The 23,184-nt window shown below is 39.2% G+C and overlaps 2 protein-coding genes across 3 annotated transcripts; one reads left to right on the top strand and one right to left on the bottom strand.

Moving 5' to 3' along the window:
* Positions 1-17: 17 nt before the first annotated feature.
* nme9 (NME/NM23 family member 9) lies at positions 18-11,494 on the top strand. Its single transcript, XM_088416034.1, has 17 exons — positions 18-144; positions 259-316; positions 491-594; positions 1,204-1,275; positions 1,868-1,984; positions 2,309-2,393; positions 2,494-2,576; positions 2,666-2,758; positions 4,079-4,233; positions 5,347-5,543; positions 6,340-6,484; positions 6,551-6,658; positions 7,473-7,624; positions 7,695-7,839; positions 8,767-8,987; positions 9,082-9,132; positions 10,068-11,494. The coding sequence occupies exons 1-17, from the start codon at positions 112-114 to the stop codon at positions 10,130-10,132; spliced, it is 1,884 nt and encodes a 627-aa protein (XP_088272160.1). The 5' UTR covers positions 18-111; the 3' UTR covers positions 10,133-11,494.
* On the bottom strand, positions 9,856-22,241 carry smarcal1 (SWI/SNF related, matrix associated, actin dependent regulator of chromatin, subfamily a-like 1). 2 transcript variants are annotated; one of them, XM_088416033.1, is made up of 18 exons: positions 22,110-22,241; positions 21,747-22,021; positions 19,863-20,193; positions 18,452-18,502; positions 18,117-18,377; positions 17,945-17,995; positions 17,686-17,869; positions 16,738-16,888; positions 15,403-15,564; positions 15,248-15,313; positions 14,321-14,461; positions 13,955-14,173; positions 13,762-13,832; positions 13,274-13,376; positions 11,250-11,432; positions 10,765-10,865; positions 10,589-10,685; positions 9,856-10,432 (listed from the first exon to the last, which is right to left on the bottom strand). In XM_088416033.1, exons 2-18 carry the CDS (start codon positions 21,966-21,968, stop codon positions 10,352-10,354), a joined length of 2,475 nt encoding a protein of 824 aa, XP_088272159.1. In that variant the 5' UTR covers positions 21,969-22,021; positions 22,110-22,241; the 3' UTR covers positions 9,856-10,351. The 2 variants fall into 2 exon arrangements, with proteins under 2 accessions (XP_088272159.1, XP_088272158.1); XM_088416032.1 differs by having other exon boundaries at positions 21,747-21,970; positions 22,110-22,154.
* Between the last annotated feature and the right edge of the window lie 943 nt (positions 22,242-23,184).

Genomic DNA, 23,184 nt, shown 5'->3' with positions numbered 1-23,184 from the left:
CATGCATTAGCTTCGACGCACATATTTTACGTAATTTCAGTGTACGTTTTGTCGTTTTCACACACGCACGCACAAATATATTATAGGGTATATTTCCCCGTATTTAGTAAAATGGCAGGCAAGAAGAAAGAAACTCCTTTGCAGGTATGACAAGCACATTATTTCAATTGATTAAAAAAAAAAGTTTTCACGTGCAGACAGGAGTTCTTACCGTAATTCCATTCTTCTGACATTTCGCCTTTTTTTTCCCCACTTCAGGCTTCCGCCACAAACCAAGAGCAATGGGAGGAGATTCTTGCAACAAAAGGTTTGACGGGTAAAACAGCATACTTTACTCCATTAAATCAATTCATTTTTAAAGCGAGTTGACATCGTTGAGCAAGTAGATAAGTAGCGCCTGGCTGCTGATTCGAACTACAATTTAATGTACCGCAGCGACCTCGAGTGGTGATTGAGGGAACCGCATCCCCCCGTTAACTTGTTTTTTCAGTGGTGGACGTCTACCAGCAATGGTGTGGTCCCTGTCGAGCTGTCATCAGCCTCCTAAGAAAAATTAACAACGAACTCGGTGACGACCTGTTGCATTTTGCTACAGTAAGCACTTCAAGCGAGGAATGGGCAAATTTTTATGCTCAATGTTGACCTTTTTTTAATAACAGATGGCTTCGCTCATTCATAGTTGAGGGGATAAAAAAAATTGTAGATGAAAAAGTATTTAAAATATGTAAAGCACACCCGCGCACACACATATGTTGGTTTTATATATTGTATTTTATATATTTACATATATAATTAAACCATTTATGCTCACTAATGTTAATTTAGTTAATTACATAAAAGTTATTAATCATGAAGTGTTATTGAAGGCTATCCTATTGTTGTATTTAAGTTGAAACTTAGGCTGGCAGGGAATGAGTGGATTAGCAATTCAAACATTTGAAAAGGTTACCTTTTTTACTATAAATCAATTAACAAATTGACAAGGGTCTTGTTGAAGCAATCCTTGACGCAAGCTTAAAACATAATATATTCAATCTTAATAGAAAATCTAAGAGAAATTTCTAAGTGACACAAAAATAAACGGGTGTGTGTCGGGATAAAGAATGGAGCGGCAATGCTTTACACATCGTTGGCTTGGTTTTAAAATAGAAATTCAGGCTGGAATCCCTAAAATTGTGTGTCTTTGTGTGCATGTGTATACAGGCCGAGGCAGACAGCATTGATGCACTGGAGAAGTATCGAGGGAAATGTGAGCCCACCTTCTTGTTCTATGGGGTGAGACAGAGTCAGTGTTACTTTAAAGCCATTTCTAATGTTATTAGTGTGTGTGTGTGCGCGCGTGTGCGTGTGTTTGTGTGTGTGTGGTGACAGAGAGCAAGAAAGACAATCATAATCTTATGACTATTTGACGTCTGCCTCATAATTCATAGATTTAGGTTTTAAATGTGGGTGTTTTTGCGTGTTCTTTGCCTGCTTATGTTCCTTTATTTGTAATCATCCGACAGGTTCTGGAGTTTCTAAATAAAATACACAGATGAATACTACTAAAATGTAGATCCAAAGTTAAAAAAATTTGAGATGGAAAGCAAAGGATTATGCTTTTTTTTTTGGGAGGGGGGGTACTTGGCTTAAAAGTTTACACAATAGAAAAAAAGGCTGAGAACCACTGCTGTAGAATGTGATGCTAGTGATGCCAAGAGGCCAAAAATATTAGTCATAAAGTTTTAAGATATACAGTGTATGGATAATAAACAACACTGTATATATGGATGTTAGTCCACAGATCTTTGTTTATCGTCGAAGAATATTGTGAAACATAACCTTACTGATGAACGAGGACCACTTTAACTTGTATTGAGTGTGCTAGGGTGGTGAGCTTGTGGCTGTGCTACGAGGAGCCAACGCGCCTCTCCTTCAGAGGATGATCGTAGACCAACTGGCCAAGGAGAAGTTCGTGCTGGAGCACGGCGGCGAGCGTAAAGTGGTAATGTGAGCTGCAACGTGCACACTTAGTCAGACACTGCTCAACCCAGCGTTTGTTTGGATTCCAAATCTTTTTTTTTTTCACTTGTAAGAGATGAATGAGAAATATATTCACTATCATTTCCGATAGATAGATAGATAGATAGATAGATAGATAGATAGATAGATAGATAGATAGATAGATAGATAGATAGATAGATAAGAGAAAGAAAGAAAGTCTTGCCCCAAACGAGGGCATAGCACAAGCCTGAGAAAACAATCCTCGCTCATGCACCAACAAAAAGACACCACATATTCCAAAAAACATGTTGAGTGTGCCTTCCAGGTTGTAGATAAAGAGCTCGCAAATGACGAGAAGGCAGATGAGGAGGGAGCCAATCATCATCCAGAGGATGGAGAAGACATAATAGGTATTGTGGAAATGATACGCCTGTTTTTTTTTTCATGCTTGCACCAACATGAATGCCGCTGACAACTTAATGTTCATCTCGCCAACTGGTCTCCCCGCAGTTCCTGCCAGTAAGTCCTACACGGTGGCCCTCATTAAACCGGATGCTGTTGCCCACGGCAAGGCTAATGAAATCATTATGAAGGTACACAGGGATTCTGATCCCCAACCTGAGGCCGTATTTTGCCACGCTCTCATGGTAAATTCTTTTTGCTGCGTCACGTCACCCACTAGATACAGGACGCAGGGTTTGAGATACTGGCCCAAGACGAACGGACGTTGACTGAGACCCAGGCGAGAAATTTTTACCAGCACAAAGGCGCAGAGGTATGGGAGAGAAAACAGCAGGAAAACTGAAATCGGTAAATTCTTTACCGTAATTCAGTCGTTCAAAGTTCTCAGCTAGGCATGGGCCGATATCAGCTTGAGATGGTGTGATAACCTCTAGCAAAAATATCATGGTATTAAAATTATAGCTTTCTTTTTTTAATTGAACACAATCTATTTTTAAACAAAATATTGCATATTTGGTACATTAAGTAATGTGTACCCTGTTTAGTGCAAAAAATAAATAAATACATTAACATTCTTGTTTTTTAATTTTTCTTAGAGAGTCACAATGTCCCACCACTGGTAGGATTATTAAAAATTTAGAAGATGTCCTCATTATTGTTCATTCATGCCGAAAAATAAAAAAAATAAACTGTGATTGGCACCTAATTATGAAACGTTTTTTTGTGTCAACTCTGCAAGGACCAGTGATAACGTATCCTGCACCGCAATTCCATGAATGTCCACTGTGAGGTACACTAGACTGAAAAAATCTTCTAAAATGATGTGGTATATTTTCCAAATCATTTTAAATCTTATTACTTGTCAACTTTGAAATTTTACAGGCCGCAAGTTAGTTTGACTAGCATGAGCATACATTAGTGTTTTTGAACAAAAACAAGCACATTTGCCTTTTTTGAAGTTGTGTTTTGAGAGCCATCTTGTAAGATCCAAAAAGGGCACTTAACACATTCTTAATGACATAAGATGAAAAAACATTGCAGTGCTTAGCATTATAATCCAACTGAACATAATTAAGGTAGTTCTAGTGAATTGAGTTGAAGAGCCACTCATGTTGTGGCCCTCTCAGCTAATTCTCGTCAACAGAAAGCAACCAAGTGTGATATCGGTTGATATTCATTCCTAAATATTAACATGGGATAGAAATCTTAAATCCTTCAATTTGTCTGCACGACACTCTGCAACTACAGTCTGTACTAGTGTACATGTTTTCAGTAAGGGGCTTAAATCTAGCTGCTGGTTCAGCAGAATCGTTTTGCTTTGTGGGCAATTTGTAAGTAGATGAAATCCGTAGGGAATTGAGAATTGCTTAATATTCCAGAAAGGGTCTCAGCATCATTTTCTTGAAATATTGATTGGTAAATATGAATCATTTGCTTGACTTGCTTGAAGACTTCTATGATAAATTTGTGGTTTTTATGAATTGTAAGATACAAACATAAGCATATTGCAAAATATTCTACTGTGTGTGAAATAATTAGTTGAATTCCCAACAATACGCACCTGCACTAAATCTGAAGTTACAATAATTGAGCAGTGTCATGCCTCGTTTTTGTGCATATATTTGACCTATAGGATTATTTCGAAGATCTTGTGCAGTTTATGTCCAGCGGGCCCTCGCATATTTTGGTGCTCTCTCGACTGGAGGACTCGTCCGACGTGGTGCAAGACTGGCTTCACTTCATTGGCCCCGCAAACATCGAAGAAGCCAAACTAGAAAAGCCAGAGAGGTGAGATGGCGAAAATTGCGTTGAACCATCCCAACCACGGTGCAGAGAGCATTATTATTATTTTAAAAATCTGCTTCAAAAAAAAAAAATCAATTCCAGCAACATACAGTGACTGGTATAATATTTAAATGGCCTAGATCAGTAGTGTCAAACTAATTTTTATTTTGGGCCGCATTGTAGTGATAGTTTCCATCAGAGGGCCGGAATGACTGTAAATTAAAATAGATTTTAAGTGTGCTGATCACAAATTTACAAGGTTTTGAAGCCGGCAAAAAGTGAGAGTAAGAATTTTTTTTTCTTCCCCCATATTTTTATAAGTTAAAGACAACTTGCAATTTTGGTATTTTAGTCAGAAACCTGAAGTCAAACCAGCATTTCAAGGGCCACAAAAAGTGAGGTGGCGGGCCGGATCTGGCCCCCGGGCCTTGACTTTGACACTTGTGGCCTAGGTCATGGTATTCTTCCACTTTCCACACTTAAATATGTGCATTTAAATTACATTTGGTGATTGTGTAATTGCGTGGTAGTGACTGTTCTAAACAAAAAGGGAAACGTCTTGTTTACTGAAGCCGCACCTCTCACCAGCTATGTGTAGACAAGTTCTAAATGACGTGGTCAAGGTCTGCGTGCAATTCAAAGAAAAGGTTGTTTTCCAAGTCAACTGCAGTGTTTTTTTTCTGAGGTCACGCGTCGTCACAGAAGCTTCCCAAAATGATGCCATTTTCCAATAAATTGACCCTAAATGGTCACAAATGGCACACAAAAGTGTGAGAAATCAACACTGCAACATGGTTAAAAGCTCCAAAAAGTTGACTTTTCACAATAGGGCCCCTTATAATCTCAAGACAGCGAGAATAGGTTTATTAATGAATCGTGAAATAGTAACGTAACTTGTTTGACAAATCCAAGCGTAGAATGTTTAGACTAGAACTAGAAAGTACTGTAGATGCACCGGTCGGTGTCGAAGAGTGTCAGCTTTCCGCAAAGCAAAAGGCGCCGTCTGCTCTATAAGACACACCCATACACAAGGCTCCTCCACGGGCCCCAACACCAGCCGAGCAGCCATCTGCTCTTCTCTTCTTCCCCCTCCCCCCCGATCCCGGGTGTCGGCAGCTTGCGGGCGCAATACGGAACGCGGACGCTGTTCAACGCCGTGCACGGCAGCGAGGACGGGGATCAGGCCGGCAGGGAGCTCGCCTTCTTCTTCCCCGACTTCGGCTCGGCCCCGGCAAGGGCGCGGGATGCGGAGGAAGAGCGTGTGGAGAGGACGCTGGCTCTCATCCGGCCTGACGTTGCCAGGGAAAACAGAGGTGGGGACCGGGCCAAACGCACAAGCACATGTCTGGGCATGTGCTTGCAATCGTACACACCCTAAGGTGCTTGTTATATAAAATGGAATTGAAACCGTACATCACAATAATCCGCAGAGTGAATAACACCTACTTGCTCATCTGCAATCGAGTGAAGCCCTCATGAGAAAAAAGGAGATTGGTTGACGCCCCCTCTGAAAATGTTCAAACTGTAATTATGCCACAAACTGTGATCCAAAAACACCTACATAATATTTCAGACCTCAAATTAAAAATAAAGGGCCGGCAGTCGATTTGATTTTGGAAGAATGCACCCCAATGTTACGGCTGAAACCATTAATCGAATAAAACAAATAATACAATCACCCCAAAAAACCTTCCAGAAAATATCTGCTTTGAAGCATTGCGATGATAGCTTTCCCACATGGTAACATAGTAAATATTTGTGCACAATGGCGATAACTGACACTTGACTGGCTAAGCCACACTTAACAGTCAATACGTTCATTCACAGACACCCACGTCACTCACCGGCTTATTAAAGCCATAAGCATCCAAAGTCACAGTGTAAAATGTGATATTAACACACAGTACTCGCTATTAGTTAACAAACCAGGCAAAAAGCAGCCCTATACAAATCGGCAATAAGCAGGGTTCACGTTACATCGATTCAAAGTAGAACAAAATACTCAAAGTGCTGAATGGTTTCAAGTAAAACTGCAGCTTTTCACTTTCCAGAACATGTACAGTAGATCTCATTTTTTGTGGTCATATTTCATTCGTGTGGTTTCTTAAGAGGAGATTCTGAGACATATAAGCAAGTCAGGCTTCCAAGTGTCTCTCCAAAGAGAGGTGACGCTGACAGAAGAGCGAGCCAGAGAGTTTTACATTCACTGCAACGAAGAAGACTACTTGCCTGCACTGCTGCAATGCATGACGAGGTAAGTGGAACATGAAGGTGACCATTAGTGATAAGATGTTGACCCACCGTGGGCTTGTCCGTATAGAGGGCCGCTGCTCGCCATGGCGCTTGCCAGAAAAGATGCAGTACAACACTGGAAGAGCATGCTCGGTCCTTCTGATCTTAAAAGAGCCAAAGAGGAGGACCCTGAGTGGTAATGGTGACATTATATGTTTGTGTGTGTGTATTTATGCATTACTTTTGCTGAAACTTTGCTTTGTTGTCAAATATAGTGTTAAAAAAGAGGTGAGGTGATTTCACAACAATTCTCCAATACGAACCATTGGAAATAGTTGCAAATCCAGAGAAAAAAGTATATCAAAGAAAATGCAACAAAAAAATAAAAAAAAAATGAAAATTGACTCATTCTCCATTCTTTGACGTTTGTTAAACTGAGAACTCTTGAGGATTATTTCAATTGAGCTTTTAGTTCACGATGTTCAGTGGCATCATGCTTCCATACATCCCCCAACAATAAAAGTCCAAAAAATGGACAAATACCACCAATGTGTTAAGCGTTATGATTACATTCTGAATATTGGCCATAATAGTGATAAAAAACGAAACCTCCAGTGTGTTATGGCTTGATTAAACCGAGGTTAAATTTTTTTCCCAGCTGTATATTTAGCCATAGAAAAGGTGGACGAAATGATCAAACTTTTTGCATTTTGTCTACATAACAATGAAGTGCTTAAATATCTTACCTAAGCTGAAAAGTATTGATCACTGTAAAAGCAGTCAGTAAAGGACCAAATTACGGGTCATAAAAGGATCGACTCAATTGGGTCCGTTTGATTCAATTTTGTTCAAACTTTGTTTTATCCAAGAAAAGACCATTTTAAGGTTGTTTGTGTGGACCAAATCGACCCAAATATTGGCTCAGTTTTTTTTTGGACTCATAATTGTGTTATTTTTAGGCCAACATTTTGTAAAGTTAATTATGACGCTGCCTTCTGTGCGACTCGCAGTTTGAGGGCCCGTTTTGCCGTAGAAGGCAATACGGTCAACCAGCTGCATGGAAGTCAGTCCACTGAGGATGCCTTCAGGGAAATCAGGTTCTTCTTTCCCGTGCAGCAAACGCTGGCTGTCATCAAACCCCATGCCGCGGACCACCACAAAGGTTCAGAATTGGGAGCATTGCTGGCGTGTTTACAGAAGCTGACTATTTTCCGATGGTGTCTCCACTACAGACGAGATTTTGGAGGAGATCCGCAACAGAGGGTTCTCCGTCGAGAGAATGGAGGAGAAGCTTCTCTCCAGGGAAATGGCCGAAGGACTTTACAAGGAGTGCAGGGAGCGGCCATTTTTCAGCCAGCTGGTAGAGTTCGTGTGTAGGTTAGTTGATCACCACCCCCACCTCTGAGAAACACCCCCAAAGGGGGCACTTGCCACTGTCACAACACATTTTGAAGCTCTTTTAGAAGAAGCAGATAGCCTCAGGCCAACTGCCAGGAAGTCTATCCATTTTTTTTTTTAAACAGCACATTTAAGTTGTGGAATCATCTTCTGCTTCAATGACCGGCGCGCGCTCCTTCGCTTAGCTATTACACAACGGACTTAATAGAACGGACTGAGGGATGTCAGTGCAGAGCGCTCGGGACTTTGGCGTCACTTCCCCTCAACATCATTTCAAGTTGGTGTAGTGCATCATTCAGGAGACTTTTTTTTTTAAACTATTCACTCAAAAGAAAATTAAAATGTAAAACTTGCAGGGTTTTTTGTTGTTTTAATAAAATATCCATGACAGTACTAAGAGATCAAGACAATTATATATATGCTTTATCCTCTGCAAAGAACGACTAATATTGCTGCGGTTTGATACTTCTAGATATGCTTATGTCAGAATTATACTGCCAGGGCAAGTACAGCAGAAGGAGCAACACAAAGGCAAGTGAATTGAAGCAGCAAAATGATACTAATCCTTCTATTATTGCAGTTACACTTCACATGGCCCAAACAAATCCTTTTTCCCTGGGGTGATCCGCGTCAATTTGAGATAAAAGTGTTTTAAGTTACGAGCATAGTTATGGAATGAATTTAACTTTTATTTCAAGGCACCACAGCACAAGTGACAATTTACGCCACTTTTTCAAAGTAGCCCGTTTTAAGTTTGGCCCCGTTTCATCCTCATCCTGCAAGCAATGGCGAGTCCAAATACAGCTCTGCCAACCAAGCGCAAGGCAAACTGTAATTCATAAGAGCAATACTACAGCCTCAAAATGAAAGATGCCCATGTGACCACCTTGTCTTCTCATGCGTCAGTGGTCCCAGTGTGATAATGGTCCTGGAAAAGGAAAACGCAGTGGAGGAGTGGAGGGCCGCCATGGGTCCCACAGATCCTGAGCGGGCAAAGGCGGAGTTCCCCGACTCTCTGAGGGCCCGTTTGGCCTCCGACATCCTCCGCAACGCCGTGCACGGCTCCTCGAGCCAGAAGCACGCCAGGGACGAGATCGAGTTCATCTTTGGCGAACAAACTGAGCTCGGTGATACTTTGGTTGATATAGGAACATGACATATGTCTCAAATGCTTTTTTTTTTTAAATATAATTTTGGAATTTGTTTCTTCTTCTTTTGCAGATAAAAATGTCAATGAAGCCACTCCAGATAAACACCAGCAACAATGTAGCGGTATACATTTGCTATTTACTTGATTGAACTCTTTGTGCCAAGCACTATCGGAAAAGGAAATTTTGAGAAGGCCACGATATTTAGCATCTTCACTCATCTTTCAAGGCTGACAATGATGTGTGCTTGTCTATTTATTATGGGTGGTATCATCTGAAAGAATGCTTTCAATTTCCTACTTAAAATTGCATGCTTTGTTATATGTGTGCAAACACTGCCATCTAATGGTCACAGTTATCACTACAGAGCTCAAATGGCTTATATTAGGTAAGCATTATTAGTCAAGGGTGTCAGCTACCCTCCATAAAAAAAACTTATCCGACAAGAATTTTATTACTACTAATTTAAAAGATGAGAATTCTCATCCATGGCACTGAGTTAAACAGCCTATACTAACAAAACATTTTTATAGTTGTGTAATTAATACTAATATTTTAGAAGTCATTTCTAACTGTATTATCTTATATGACGATTTTATATATTAATGAGATATTTAACATTTCATGTCAAATGTAATTTAATTTTTAAACAATTCAATTCAAAACAACTAAATATAATTTGTTTATATTTATTCATGACATTAATTTACATTTTAATTGCGTTGACTGAGGAAATACTGATACATTTTAGAAAAAAAACATAAATACCGATAAAAGCACTATTTACCATATGACATTTACCAACACTACTTTCATAACAAAGTGAACCAAATTTGTTTTTTTGTTTTTTAAGTTGTTTTTTTTTTTTTGACAGGAAATTCTGAATAGTGAACTTTGAAAGCAAACACTAATTAGGGTTAGTTTTACAGTCATGGGGTCATTTATTGAACAATCTATTTTTATTCTCCTTGTACAGACATTTACACGTTGAAGTCCGGCCATGTGAATGCAGATAAAATCAAGCTAAAATGACTCACTTGTTTTCTCCTTAATGCTTAGGTGACACACAGGACGCAGATCTTCACAGCCCAAGCACAGAAGTAAAAGAAGGACCAAACTTGTAAGAATGATCATCATTGGAACGCGACTCTTGAATGGGACTGCTTTCAACGCGCTTCCATTTAATGTCCACAAAAACCTGCTGACTTGTACGACTTAGTTCTGATCCAGTCTTTACTTACTAAGCATGTTTTTTTTTTAAGATTTATTTTGTAACTTTTTCAGTCATGATGGTTTGTGCTGAAAATTGTTTTTTTCCTCCCCCACATTGAGGGTGAATTATCTTACTGGCCTCCTGCATCCACGTCGTCGTCCTCGTTGAAAGACCTCTCGAACATTTCAGCGATGCTCCTCTGATTATGATCCTACAAAATTTCAAAATACAATGTTATACACTGAACTTTCATATTAGAACAAGATTATTCACTATTTTAGGTTTTTCTGTTTAATTATTCCTTTTGAGGACGAGTACGAAGAAATGGGGTGTGAGTGTCTAGTCATCACTCTTTGCATCTTGCTACCTTGGAGTGGAATTGCGCTGTCACTGCATTGACTGAGAGGTTTGACTCCGACAGGCCGACCTGCTCCAACACTTTCATTTTCCCTTGGATCATTGGCCTGAGAGGGGATAAAAAAAAAGGAACAATCCTGGATTCCCACACTATCCATAGTAAGTGCTGATGGCCGTCATACATACCACAAGTGGTCATCAGCTGTCCCTGTGGCCACCAAGTAATGGATGTTCACGTTATTCGTTTGACCGATGCGGTGGACCCGGTCTTCAGCCTGGATAAGAACCTGTCACGCACACATAGCTACTTTCAAGTCTTTGCCTGTTTTTTTTTCCTTTCTTCAATTTGACAAGTATATTAGTTACTTTTCAGCTATAGTGAAGTTTAGAAAATAAAAATTGGCAAATTCTACGCCGCCTTTATAACAAACTGGGTCAAACAAGTTACATGATACAATACAGTGCTATTGATGAGTTTAAAAACATTAATTGAGCAAAAGTCAGACTTTTGGAGCGACTGAAACAGATGATGGATGGGGGGGAAAAAAAGCACCCTGCCAAATGCTCATTAAACGTTAAATTTGAGAAAAGATTAAACAAGTAACTTGGGAAAATTTTGTGATTAAAACCTAATCGCTTGACAGCTCCCCCCTCCAAAAAACAGTCCTTACTCCAGGGTTCCAGAAGAGTTCCGCGAAGATGACCAGATCAGCGGCATGCAACGTGAGGCCCATGTTGGCGGCGGTGATGGATAGCACGGCCACGCACGTCTTGCCAGAATACTGAAACTTGTCACACAGACGCTGGCGCTCACTCGAGGGCGTGGAGCCGTCGATGCGAATGAACGACACACCCTGTTGAGAATGTCAAGCACATGCCGAAAAAAATACATTTCATGTGATAATCTTGTCTTGAAGCACGACAATTTCATTCACGTGTCATTTTAAATGATTTTTATTGTCCTTTTCACTCAATAGTATTCAATAATTGCTTGCTAGAAGGGATGTTCCATAATGCTTTTGTTTTCAACCATACTGATACCAGTACCGTGGACCCCGCTATACGAAATTAATCCGTTCCGGGGTTGGGATCGTATGAATAGAAATAGAAACCCACGCTAATTAGCTAATGCGTATAAAACCCCATGTAAAAACATCAAAACTGGATATATGTATTATTAATTGGTAACAAAATAGAGTAAGCGCTACTTATATATAATTTACATATAATATACATTTATACAATTAAATAAGATAAAAAATATATATAAGAAAAATTACTTTTCATTTACCTTTGAGTAATGTTGACTGGAGCTACTCACGCCCATAATCCCGAGCGAGGGTAGCCTAGCCTAATTTAGCCTTCGTTGTATTTCTGGATTATCTCCAGATTCGTTTCCATACTAATCATCTTTTACCTCTGTCTTTACCATCTTGGGATCCATGCCTACCCAAGTAAAGTTTGAACTAAGCATTAAAATACACAATAAATACAATACTGTAAGCACTCACACGAGATCGTCTTTAGCGTATCGGCATCTGAGTGAAACCGTGACGCCAACCAATAGAAGACCACAATCTTAGTGACCCAGTGCAGCGCAGGTAGTTTGATGCGAACAGCAAATAAGCGCAATTACCTAAAAATGCCTGAAGAGGGTGGCAAAACAACATAAACACAGCCAACCCCACAGGTCATGACAGTCATTGATGCTGTAAAGCGGGAAAAATGCCGCAAAGACGGAATGAAGAAAACGAAGTATTCCACTTAGTAACATAAAAAAAAAAGTAAGGCAGGGACGCCGTAGCCCAGGGGTCCACTGTATATCAATATTATCACCCAGCACAACTCCTGAGTACTCACCAGTATGAGTATCGATATTACGATTACTTTTGATACATAACGTTTCAATTAAAATACAGGTGATACTGAACAATATCAATCAATCAAATTTTATTTGTATAGCCCTGAATCACTGAAGTCTCAAAGGGCTTCACAGATGAAAAGAGGTCATGTCGAGACTTCTTTCGAAAAAAGAAGTCATAAAGAGACATCTTTTCGGTGTAAGGTACACAACGGCGACAATAAGCTTTCTTGATGACACACGATGAGTCAGCAATGGGTCAACACCCCAGCAGTATAGCGCCAGCAACTGGCAACATTGACTCATTGACCTCAGATATTTTTTGTCCAAAGTATCAGTGGCTGGTATATTCAGCATTTAAAGGGAACCCACAGTTGCCCATTCCTACTTACTTCCGTATATATGCACTAGTTCATTGCCCATGAAAATTCACGATATTATTTAATATTTTTTCCCATCACTTGGACGGATGATTGGATCTCAATCAAAATGGCCCGAAAACTCTTCTAAGAGGGTAAAAAAAAAAAGACATTTGGAGGGTGTTTTTACTGTCCTGCTCTTAAATATTTAATGTGATGATGGTTCAGACAGCTTTGGAAAATTCCGCTAGGAGTGTAAGTTAATGGCATGGTCTTAAGTGCTCTTTGCTGGAGCGAAGACAATCATGCATAGTTTTCCCTCATCTTGTTCACTGTGCTATTGCTTTAAGGAGAGTTGGGGGGGCTGTTACGTGAATTGAATAAAGTGCAATCAGACACTCCTTGAAGAGTGTCAGTATTTTCTGCCCCCCTTTTTTTTCCCCCCATCCTTTTTGCCTTTACTTTTATCACTCACCTTTTTAAGGAGTTCACTTGTGATGTGATCCAGGACTAACTTGTGATGGGCAAACACCAGGAACTTCTCTCTCCCACACTCCAGCATGTCTATGATGTACTCTCTGTCAGTGGTGGAAAAGCATTTATTATAAGTAATTATTTTCTTTACATTTCAGTTAAAAATGTAAAGAAATGTAAGTACTACTTACTAGTAAAAAATAAAAAAAATAAATACTGCCATGACATTATCTGCGTGGAAGAACATTAAACTCATTCGCTGCTATTGACGGTTATAGGTGTCAAAGATACAATTTGACTGGGTTGGTAGTGAATGAGTTAATATGCCAGGCCGTCTCAATATTTTGATTCACACTGATACCAAAACATTCTGCTTCATAATTATCTCTCTTATTTAACTTAGCATTTGAATGTGTTTAATTAGTACATATTTTAAAACATCAAATCAAACCGGGTTTGATTTCATTTGTAAAGGAAGAATATACGCACGTAATAGCTTGCAGCTTGGCTTCAGCTGTGTGATTGTAAAAAATGAGGAGGGCTTCTTTTTCATCTCTTTTCTGAAATGGTACCAAAAAAAAAAAACAAAACCAACAGGTGATGAGGTGTGGCAAGAAAAATTTGGGATCGCATTTCAAATCACTGAGGAGAAGGAATACCCAGGCACGGAGTACTAACTCACATTTTGATGTTCCCTATATAACTCCTTGGCAGCGGCCGACAGAGCCGCTTTGAGTCGGTTGCTGACCCCATCGATGGTCACCGTGACGACCTTGCGCTGTTTGGAGGGAAGCTGGGAGAGGACGTCGGACTTGAGGCGGCGCAGCATCAGGCACTCTGACAGCAGCAGCTTTAACTCGCCCAGGTGGGAGGAGCCCGAGTAGTCCCAACCCCAGTTGGCCTGGATGACATTGGAGAAAGTGGAGTGAAGGACACCATATGACGAAATTTGAACATCCATTCTGATCAAAAAGTTGGCAAAATATCCAATGTTAAGATGTTTATCAAATATTATCCGGTGGCTGTAAGAAGATTTTTTTTCCCTCACCTGTTTGGCATCACAGTAGCGCAGCCCAAACTCGTGGAAGCGTGGGAATAACGTGGGTCTGACTGCCAGGATCTGTGTGTAGAGCTCAGCGGGTCTGGACATTGCAGGAGTCCCAGACAGGAGAATGACCCTCTTGGCTGGCTGAGGGAAAAAAAATAAAAAAAATAAAAATCTTTTTTTTTTTAAATATGTGACATGCAGGCTGTGTGTTAACAAATTCCTCATGGAAGACATTTAGAGAAAAACAACATTAAGATAGATTACAAACTAAAAACCACCGTAATACGCACTCTTAATTTTGGGATCAAATGTTGGTATTTTCTATGTTACTGTGTACAAGACGGACCAAAACTTTGGCTAGAATGTAAAAACTATAGCAAAATAAAATAAATATTTGCTGAGGGTTAAGTGTGTTTCAGATTTCCCACATTGGGAGCGGACAGTGAAGGCCTTGCCAGTGTAACGGTGAATGTGCTCGAAGCAGTTGTTTAGCAGTCTGCTTGCGTCTTTAATTGAAAATAATGCCGTAACAACCTCAGCCAACACGACCTGCTGTTGGCTGCTAATAGTCAACTGATGTCAGCCCTCTAGCTCGTACCGTTACAGTAATTATTGTAAGTAAGAACACGGCCTCCGTAAAAATGCACATATTTGCACTCGGCTTAAGTGGCTGACAGATCAATCTTCCTCGAATTATGTTGAAAAAATAAAAATGTAAAAAAAAATGTAAAAAAAAAAAAAAAAAAAAAAAAAAAAAATCAAGTTTTTAAATCTTTGTAGGACTCATCCATACTTTGGGCCTTCATTTTTGCGAAAATAAAGTACGTTTTATATTTTGAGAATTTATGGTAAATAATGCAGGTGTAAAGAATGAAGTATATAAAGCTAAAATGTTCCACGTAATTAATGAAACAATAAGACACGCACCTTCAATAATAGCAAAGCAGCTTTGCAGCGAGCCGTCTTTATGTTCTTGAGAAAGTGGGACTCATCCTAGACAGGAGGAAACAAATTTTCCCTCAGATTAAATATTTGTTTTTAATACAAAAATCACCTGTACGACTCTCACTGATCATTCTCACCATAATGAGGACGTCAAAGGGATTCCCTGGCAATTGTTTGTCCATCTTGCTTAGGAGGTCGTAGCTGATGATGTTGACGAGCCCCGCCCGCAAGTTGTCCTTGGCCTTCACCACCACGTTGACGCTGTCGGGGCTCAATGATGGAAGCCAGCGACGGAAAGCCTGTTGGACAAAAACCGTACAGTATTTCCTCAAATATGTGCGTGCAGTATCAAAAGACAGGAGCATTAAAAAGTGAAGTGCATAGCCCATTTGCCAACCAAAACAAAGTCACCTACATATATATATAAAATATGTACCATATTTTTTGATTAGTGGCTGAGGGCATTTTTACACTTACTGACAACATTAGGTGATAAGACACCACATTTTAAGCCAGTGTTTCTCAAACAGGGGTACAAGTACCCCAGGAGTATACGAGATTTAGACAGGAGTTCAGCAAATCTAATCACCAAACCTAATTTTAAGCTGTGACGGGTACAGAATTTTTTCTTTTCAAATTAAGAGCAAATTCATTGGAATATGAAAAAAAATAATGTATGTAAAAAAACAGATTTTATATATCAGACGGTGTTACACAACCTACCTTCCAAAATTTATAAAAACAGCACCAGGTGGCATGGTGTTTTAAGTCTTTTATTCTTGTTTTCCAAGTGCAAAAAGCTTTGAGGTGTTTAGGAAGTTGTTTGTAGAACTAATATTTCACATTTAAAAAAAAAAAGTTGAGATCCACTGCTCTATTATACAGTTTATTTAGAGTCTATTTGAGGGAACTTGGTATCATTTTTTGCAGATTGCGGCCAAATCTTCCTGACCCTTAGATGACTTTTTCCCCTCCTCAAGTCACGATGTTGTTGTTGTTGTGCATGGTGGCTGATTTGGCCCAAGGGGCACGGCTAACAGCTAAGATAAGACCCAAGTCAATCTTTACCACGGCATCTGACTTCAACCCACAGCAGTTCCAACCCCTGATTGGGAATGTGCTTGATAGTCATTTAGGGGACAGGCTGGGGGGGGGGGGGGGGGGGGGGGGGGGGGGGTCTTGTCTACTGCCTGAAGCCTTTCTCATCAAAAAAATACTCTGCCAGTGACCTGTTATTGCTGCTTGGAGATAAGCGCAGAAGAGTGAAAAAATTGTAATGTCTGTGAGCAATTTTTTTTCTTTAAACATGACCAATGTGCATGTATGTATGTTTATATATATATATATATATATATATATATATATATATATATATATATATATATATATATATATATATATATATATATATATATATATACTACAGGAACTGACAGACATAGATGGTTTTTTTTTTTGGTTGTTTTTTTTACCTCAGCCCAGGTGAAGCGCACAGAAGACGGCGCCACCACCAGCACAGGCCACTCCTTCCTGTAGTAGGCAGCGATGCAGATGGCCTGGATGGTCTTACCCAAGCCCATGTCGTCAGCAAGGAGTAGGCGGCCTTGTTTGGATATCGCATAACTGAGGAGACAGTTGAGATCTCAAATGAGGAAAAAGGTTGAGGGATTTCTTCCCCCCTCTATTTTCTATGGAAAACACACATTTCAATGTATTTCAAAGTTTTGAAATCATTTATAAACAAAGCAGTATAATTAGAACTCTCTTACATAGTGTTAATATATGAACGTGCCAAAATTGAATGTATGTTTCATTTAATTATTGAAAGTGTCATTAATTAAATGTTGAATTTATTAAACGTTTAATAAAGAATTGTTTCAATTTCAATCAATTTGCCATTCATTAATTAAATGTTTTATTAAGTAAATATAAATTTAAAAAATTCAATGTTTCATTAAATGTTTTGTTAATTAAATGACCAATAATTATGAGTACAAAGAGAGAGCTTGCAAGAGTTAGATAGACATTGCAGGGCCTGCAGAAAAAGATTTTATACAATGGAAAGTGGAGGAATGTATTGAAGTTGTTGAAGTTATTTCCGCACTTTCCTATCAACACATTGACCCAAGATTGACCGAAGAAGTACTCCACATGAGTTACCCTGTTCTGTCTTGACTATATGTCAATAATAATAATAATAATAATAATAATAATAATAATAATATTTTTTTTTATGTAAGTAGTAATGTAATTAATTAATGACACATTTAAGGAAATAATTATTTAATGAGTTGATTAAACTTAATTAATTAATGAGGCACTGAATTAATTCAATTATTTAATGGAATATTTATTTTATTTTGGCACTTTGAGCCCTCCATAATGTTAAGGAGCGCTAAAGGACGGTCACAAGCACCTACTTGACTCCTTCCATCTGGAAGGGCATGAGGCTGCTAGTGATCACAGAGTCAACGCAGGATAGGTCGGCCTCGGGGACGTCTAAGTTCCTGGCTCGAGGTCCCTGGAAGCTGGCAGAGAAGGCCTGGACCACCGCCCGGGGAAGAGGCTCCACCTCCACGGCTGCTATTCCGCCAAGGCGCTCCACTGAGAATGGAAGGTGGTGCGATGACACAAATGGCAAAAGACAACAGGGGAATAGATCCAATGGGTAAAACTCACTCAGTTTCTTGTAGTCCTCCAGTGAAAAGCTCCACTTCCTCGTTTTCATGTCTGCAGAGAATGTACCGTGATTAGACCACAGGTCCAATTCTGACTTAACGCCTGGGTCCAATAATTTCATTTTTTAATAGTACTGTTTTTACTGTAATTGACATTAAAATCAAAATGGTACCGTAAGACTTTGTCTGCATTTGTTTGAATACTGCAATCACGTCGACATGGTAACCGATATCGACCTCAAATCTGGAGGGCGACACCAGGACGCAATGGCCCTGGACGTCGGCGCCTGGTTTCTGCCAACCGTTGCACAGCTTCAACACAGCCGTCAACGCAGAGCCGTCTTGAGCTCGGCTGGTCATCGCCGCCATGTCCAGTGCCTCCGCGCCCTCCAGGGGCTTTAAAGACACCGAGGGGATGGACGCCGCTTGGATCACTGCAGTGAAGTAGAGAAAGCACATGTTAGACAGGAGCAGTATGCATGGAATATTGCACAGTGTTAAAACACACTTAGCTGCTGGTAGTCCTCCATGCCGAAGTTCCACATCTTGTTGGCAGGGTCTGAAGCAAAAATAAACTTCTTTGGTTAGCCAGATTCGTACGGAAGTCTGAATGTATCTTTGTGAACACAGCAATCCACTTATTTAGCCATTCACAGCAGTAAAAAGTTAATTTGCTCTGAAACTAGACAGATTATTTTTCCTATACAATGCCTCTAAAAATACTTATTTTCCATCTGGTGTTGAACAAAAATGTCATCACCTGTGCTCAAGGCTCAAGAAACAACCAATCACAGTTTATCTGCTGGTCACGTGACTTTCACGAGCTGAGTCTGAGCATATATTCAGAATGTGTTATTTTCAGTTGACCAAATTTGTCACAATGTTTTTTAAGTATTATCTGCACATGAAAATGAACGTAGTGATCAAATTCCTAATAGAGAAAATAATAAACCTATGAAAATAGATAAGTGGACTATCTTTAATAAGAAAAATATGTGACAAGGCTGTTAGCTCAATTCATGTTCAAGAAAAACTTGTTTTAAATTTTCAACAAAGTTTTGTTGAAACACAAAAAAAAAAATTCATCAGAATTTCATGACACAACGACTACTGTAATAACATGTATTCTATCATTTTCTTGCTTAGATAATTCGGTACAGACAAAAGGCAACAGTGTGACAGAAACCTAAAAAGAAAAATGAGCAATATAAATGTGAAACATTTTAAAACACTAGAAACAGTAAATGAGATTACCATTGTGGTATGGTGCAATCCTAATTATTTTGGTATATAAAGGTTACGCGGGACAGATGTCCATATTGCTGAGTGCAGGCATTATAAGATGAATTTATGTGGCTACAAAAAGTATTTGGGCTTCAGCTCAGAGCCAAGGATTACATTAGCCAACATATGTCATCTTTTGGCCCGGTGTTGCTAGCAGTCGGCTTGCGTATAAAAAAATATATACGAGCGGTCATAATGTCCAACAGAGCGAGCGATATTAAATTTTTATTTGTGTGCCATACTTGGACGGCCATACTGATCAATCTACAGTAAGCAACTGTTTTATTTTGGTTTAAAAAACACAACTGAGCACAAGGTTGACACAACCCTCATAAATTGTGAACACTTATTTGCATTTTACAAAAAGCCAGTTTTGAACTTAGTTGCAAATCATTGAAACCTAATCCTTACAGGTTGTATTAACATAGTTGAGTTTAATGTATATTTATATTTCAAATGGATTATGAAGCTATTGATCCACTCATTTTTTGATCGTGTGGATTTGATTAATATCCATCTATCTATCTTAAATAAATACAGAGTTGGGAGTAATGCATTACAAAAGTAATGCTATAACTGTAATGCGTTACAAAGTAATGTAATTACTGTAATGCATTACTTACCAGCATACTTACCATAAGTTTTGGATGGGAGTGATTTAAAAATAGCTATGAGCTCTGCATGGTAGCCCACCTCCACCCGGAAGCGTCCGTCAGTATGAGGCACACATTTCCCCCAGGTGGATATCGCAGGCTTCTTAGCCGGCAAGGTCTTTAATGTTGGAGAGTCTGAGGTGGGTTTGTTTATTTGTTTGTAGAATGATCCCAACGGTGCACCACTGGGAGAGGGCTGCTTAAAACTGAGCTGAACAGGCTTTGTACTACTGCTGCTGCTGCTGTCAGTGCTCATCACGGGATGGTTGACGTGTTGGCGCTTGGCTGGAGGAGGTGCATCTCTGGCCGACGTCTACAAGGAAAGACAGCATTTGCACTCACGGCTCACAAGCCAACTCGCTAATGATGTGACATCAAGGATCAGAGCCACATTGAAGAGAAAAAGATCAAAAATGACATTTTGCACCAACTACTGTACATAACGTTTTTGTTTTTTTTTTGGGTTGCCTTTTACCCAACAATTATGCAAAATAAACGTTTAAAAGTCAAGAATATAAAATGAAAGTGAAGACAAAAATACAATGCAATATTAAGTTCTATGTAGCCCTACTAGTGAAAAAACAATTGTGATTAATATTGCACTTGAGGTAATATGAATAAAGCAGCAAAAATCCCCCAGTTTCCATCCATCTCTAAAGGCAAAATACTGCCAATGGAAAACATCAAAGTTGCAAACTTGCAAACGTGACATGACCAAAAAACAGGTGGCCGGTCTTTGACTTTATCGTGAAAACAGTTTCATTCTATCTATCTACACACACACACACACACACACACACACACACACACACACACACACACACACACACACACACACACACATACACACATACACACAGGCATGCACATATGTGATACGCATTTGAGACAGAAATCACTGATGCGTAACATTGGGTGCTTCACTACGCAAATTTATATTAAATTTATATATATATACATACATACATACAGTACACACACACACATATACACACACATATGTATACAGTATATATATACACATACATACATACAGTACATACACACACATATACACACACACACACACACACACACACACATACGTATATATATATATATATATATATATATATATATATATATATATATATATATATATATATATGGTATATGCATTTTTAAATATGAGTATGGGTACAAGTGTGGCACCTTCAAAAATTATGCTAACTTTCATGTTAGCATAATCTAGTTTCCACTAAGAAATCTACTCAGATCGACTTGCCTGCTTTTTCTGATACGTAAAAAATGTGAAGTAAATATTTTGGAGTTGTGTTTTGTTCATATAGTGGTAAAAGAACATTCATGTCATTTTCTGAAACGAAAATGAATGGAATTCTCAAGGGCCTTGGCCTTCGAGACCACTTGATGCTACTACAGAGCAAATGAAAAACCATGAAGGTTTGATCCATGTGCAAACCAACTGGCTAATAAGCTTCATGAAGCTTCATTTGGCCATCACGAGGTGCTCCGAGGTAGTGGCGGTGGAGACACTATGTTCTTTTGGCGTAGAGCTGAGTAAAGTTGCGATGATCAGAGTACAGCTGAGTAGATACCATCAGTGGACACATAGATATATAGTACATTTTTTCCTTGACATGATTTCATCTGAGAACAAAACACAACTTTACTTAGTAAAATAACTTCTTCTGTGAAACACAAATTTGTATTTATTTTAATTTGCACAAAATAGACAACTATATCCTCCAACACAAATGACTATATGTGTCTTCTTGGTAATCTATTGATTCACTTTTTAGGTTAAAATGTAAATTCAGTAAAATTAGGAGTAAAATATCATTCTACACTTGATGTTGATAACCTCACCAGTGTTGACGAAGAGACACCTTTTCCAAAATCTGCGTCCTTGTGGTTGCCGCTGTGTGCTCCTTGCCTGATGGGCGGAACGAAGCTATTCGGTGCGGATGTAGCGTTTCGGTCCGCTGGACACGTCGCGTTCTGGCCGAGCCTCTGTGCTCTCCTCTCCAACGCTTTCCTTCTGTTCTCTTCAATCTTCTGCCGCTGTTCGGCGGTCAGCGGCGTAGACATAACTGCCACCGTCCCAACTTAACTTAGCAGCGATAGTGGCAACAACATGTGGACTTTCAAGGTAGCAGACGAGCTAGCGTTAGCGGCTAAACGACGCTAGACATGTGAAAAAAAATGGCTCGAAATATGAAATGGCGTTACCTGGGTTCACGCGAGTGTTCATTTGGAAAGCCAGGAATCAAAAAAGGCAGTAAGGTTATAAGGACATTGTTTTGGCAGCGTGGAAAGTAACTTTTGGTGCAGTAGGTTAAGTCTTTGAGGAGGATCTCTTGTAGTACGTATCTGGCGCGCAGGAAGTGACGTAACATAACAAGGTTGGCACGTGAAGAAGGCGTGTCCCAAATCTTACTTCCGTATACAGACAGCTGTCAAACATATGGATACAATGCTCATGAGTAAAGGCGCTTATTTTGAGTAATTGCTGTTATTTGTGCAGATGTTTCACGTATTTTAAATGCCGTATATTAAAAAAAAAAACAATAAAAAAACAGTGACAAATGATCTATTCATCTGATTGTTTGATTTTCCAAACAGGGCTGTGCTCTTCGCCAAATTGAGTGTACAGAAAATGTACAATCTTTTTTTTTGTCATGATTCAGGCACTGTTTGGTCCACGAATGTTGATCATTATTTCCGAAATAAAACCATGTGCAAATACAGTGTCTTGTTTTCATTCAACATATCTGCTTTCATAGAGTAGTAGTTCTCAAATGGAGGTGCGAGTACACCTTCAGATAGCCAGATGAGACTTTAACTGTGTTTCTGCATGTATGAAGTAAATCTATAGTTTAATGCTTTTTACTGTTGTGAGAGTACTTTTTTCAAATTAACTGGAACATGGTGCAACATATTGCTAGTTTGAAAAGTTTTGCCTTTGTTTTGTTGTGTTATTGAGCATCGTCATAAGAGAATAATAGCCAGAAGTAAGACTGATGTTACGCAATTTTGTGGAGTTGCTAAATAAATTATGCGATAAATACAACTAACTTGGTTCCAAAGTTTGATAAATCACACACGGATGGCACTGCACCGTTTTCTCTTTTTCCTTTATTTTTGTACTGTTTCGGGGGTATAGTTGGATGTAAAAAGAAATCACAGGGATTCATCATTGAAAAAACTTTGAGAAACACAAGTCATAGAAGATACTGAAAAGATATGCTGACGAGGCTGTAATTCTGAGGATGTTGTACTCCAAACAAATGATCAATGATCAAAA

The sequence above is a fragment of the Hippichthys cyanospilos genome, chromosome 5 (assembly GCF_059441005.1).
Source record: "Hippichthys cyanospilos isolate Australia breed blue-spotted pipefish chromosome 5, RoL_Hcya_1.0, whole genome shotgun sequence".
Taxonomy (NCBI): domain Eukaryota; kingdom Metazoa; phylum Chordata; class Actinopteri; order Syngnathiformes; family Syngnathidae; genus Hippichthys; species Hippichthys cyanospilos.
Note: the sequence above shows the minus strand (reverse complement) of the source record. Positions and strands in the feature narration are given on the sequence as shown.

Coding starts and splice junctions, on each gene's coding strand:
- nme9 (XM_088416034.1), top strand. CDS start 112: ATGGCAGGCAAGAAGAAAGAAACTCCTTTGCAG. Junction 317..490: donor TGCAACAAAAGGTTTGACGG/GTAAAACAGCAT, acceptor TTGTTTTTTCAG/TGGTGGACGTCTACCAGCAA. Junction 1,276..1,867: donor CCACCTTCTTGTTCTATGGG/GTGAGACAGAGT, acceptor TGAGTGTGCTAG/GGTGGTGAGCTTGTGGCTGT.
- smarcal1 (XM_088416032.1), bottom strand. CDS start 22,131: ATGAACACTCGCGTGAACCCAG. Junction 16,889..17,685: donor TTCCAGATGGAAGGAGTCAA/GTAGGTGCTTGT, acceptor CTGTCTCCTCAG/TTATGCGATATCCAAACAAG. Junction 10,686..10,764: donor ACAGCTGATGACCACTTGTG/GTATGTATGACG, acceptor ATCCCCTCTCAG/GCCAATGATCCAAGGGAAAA.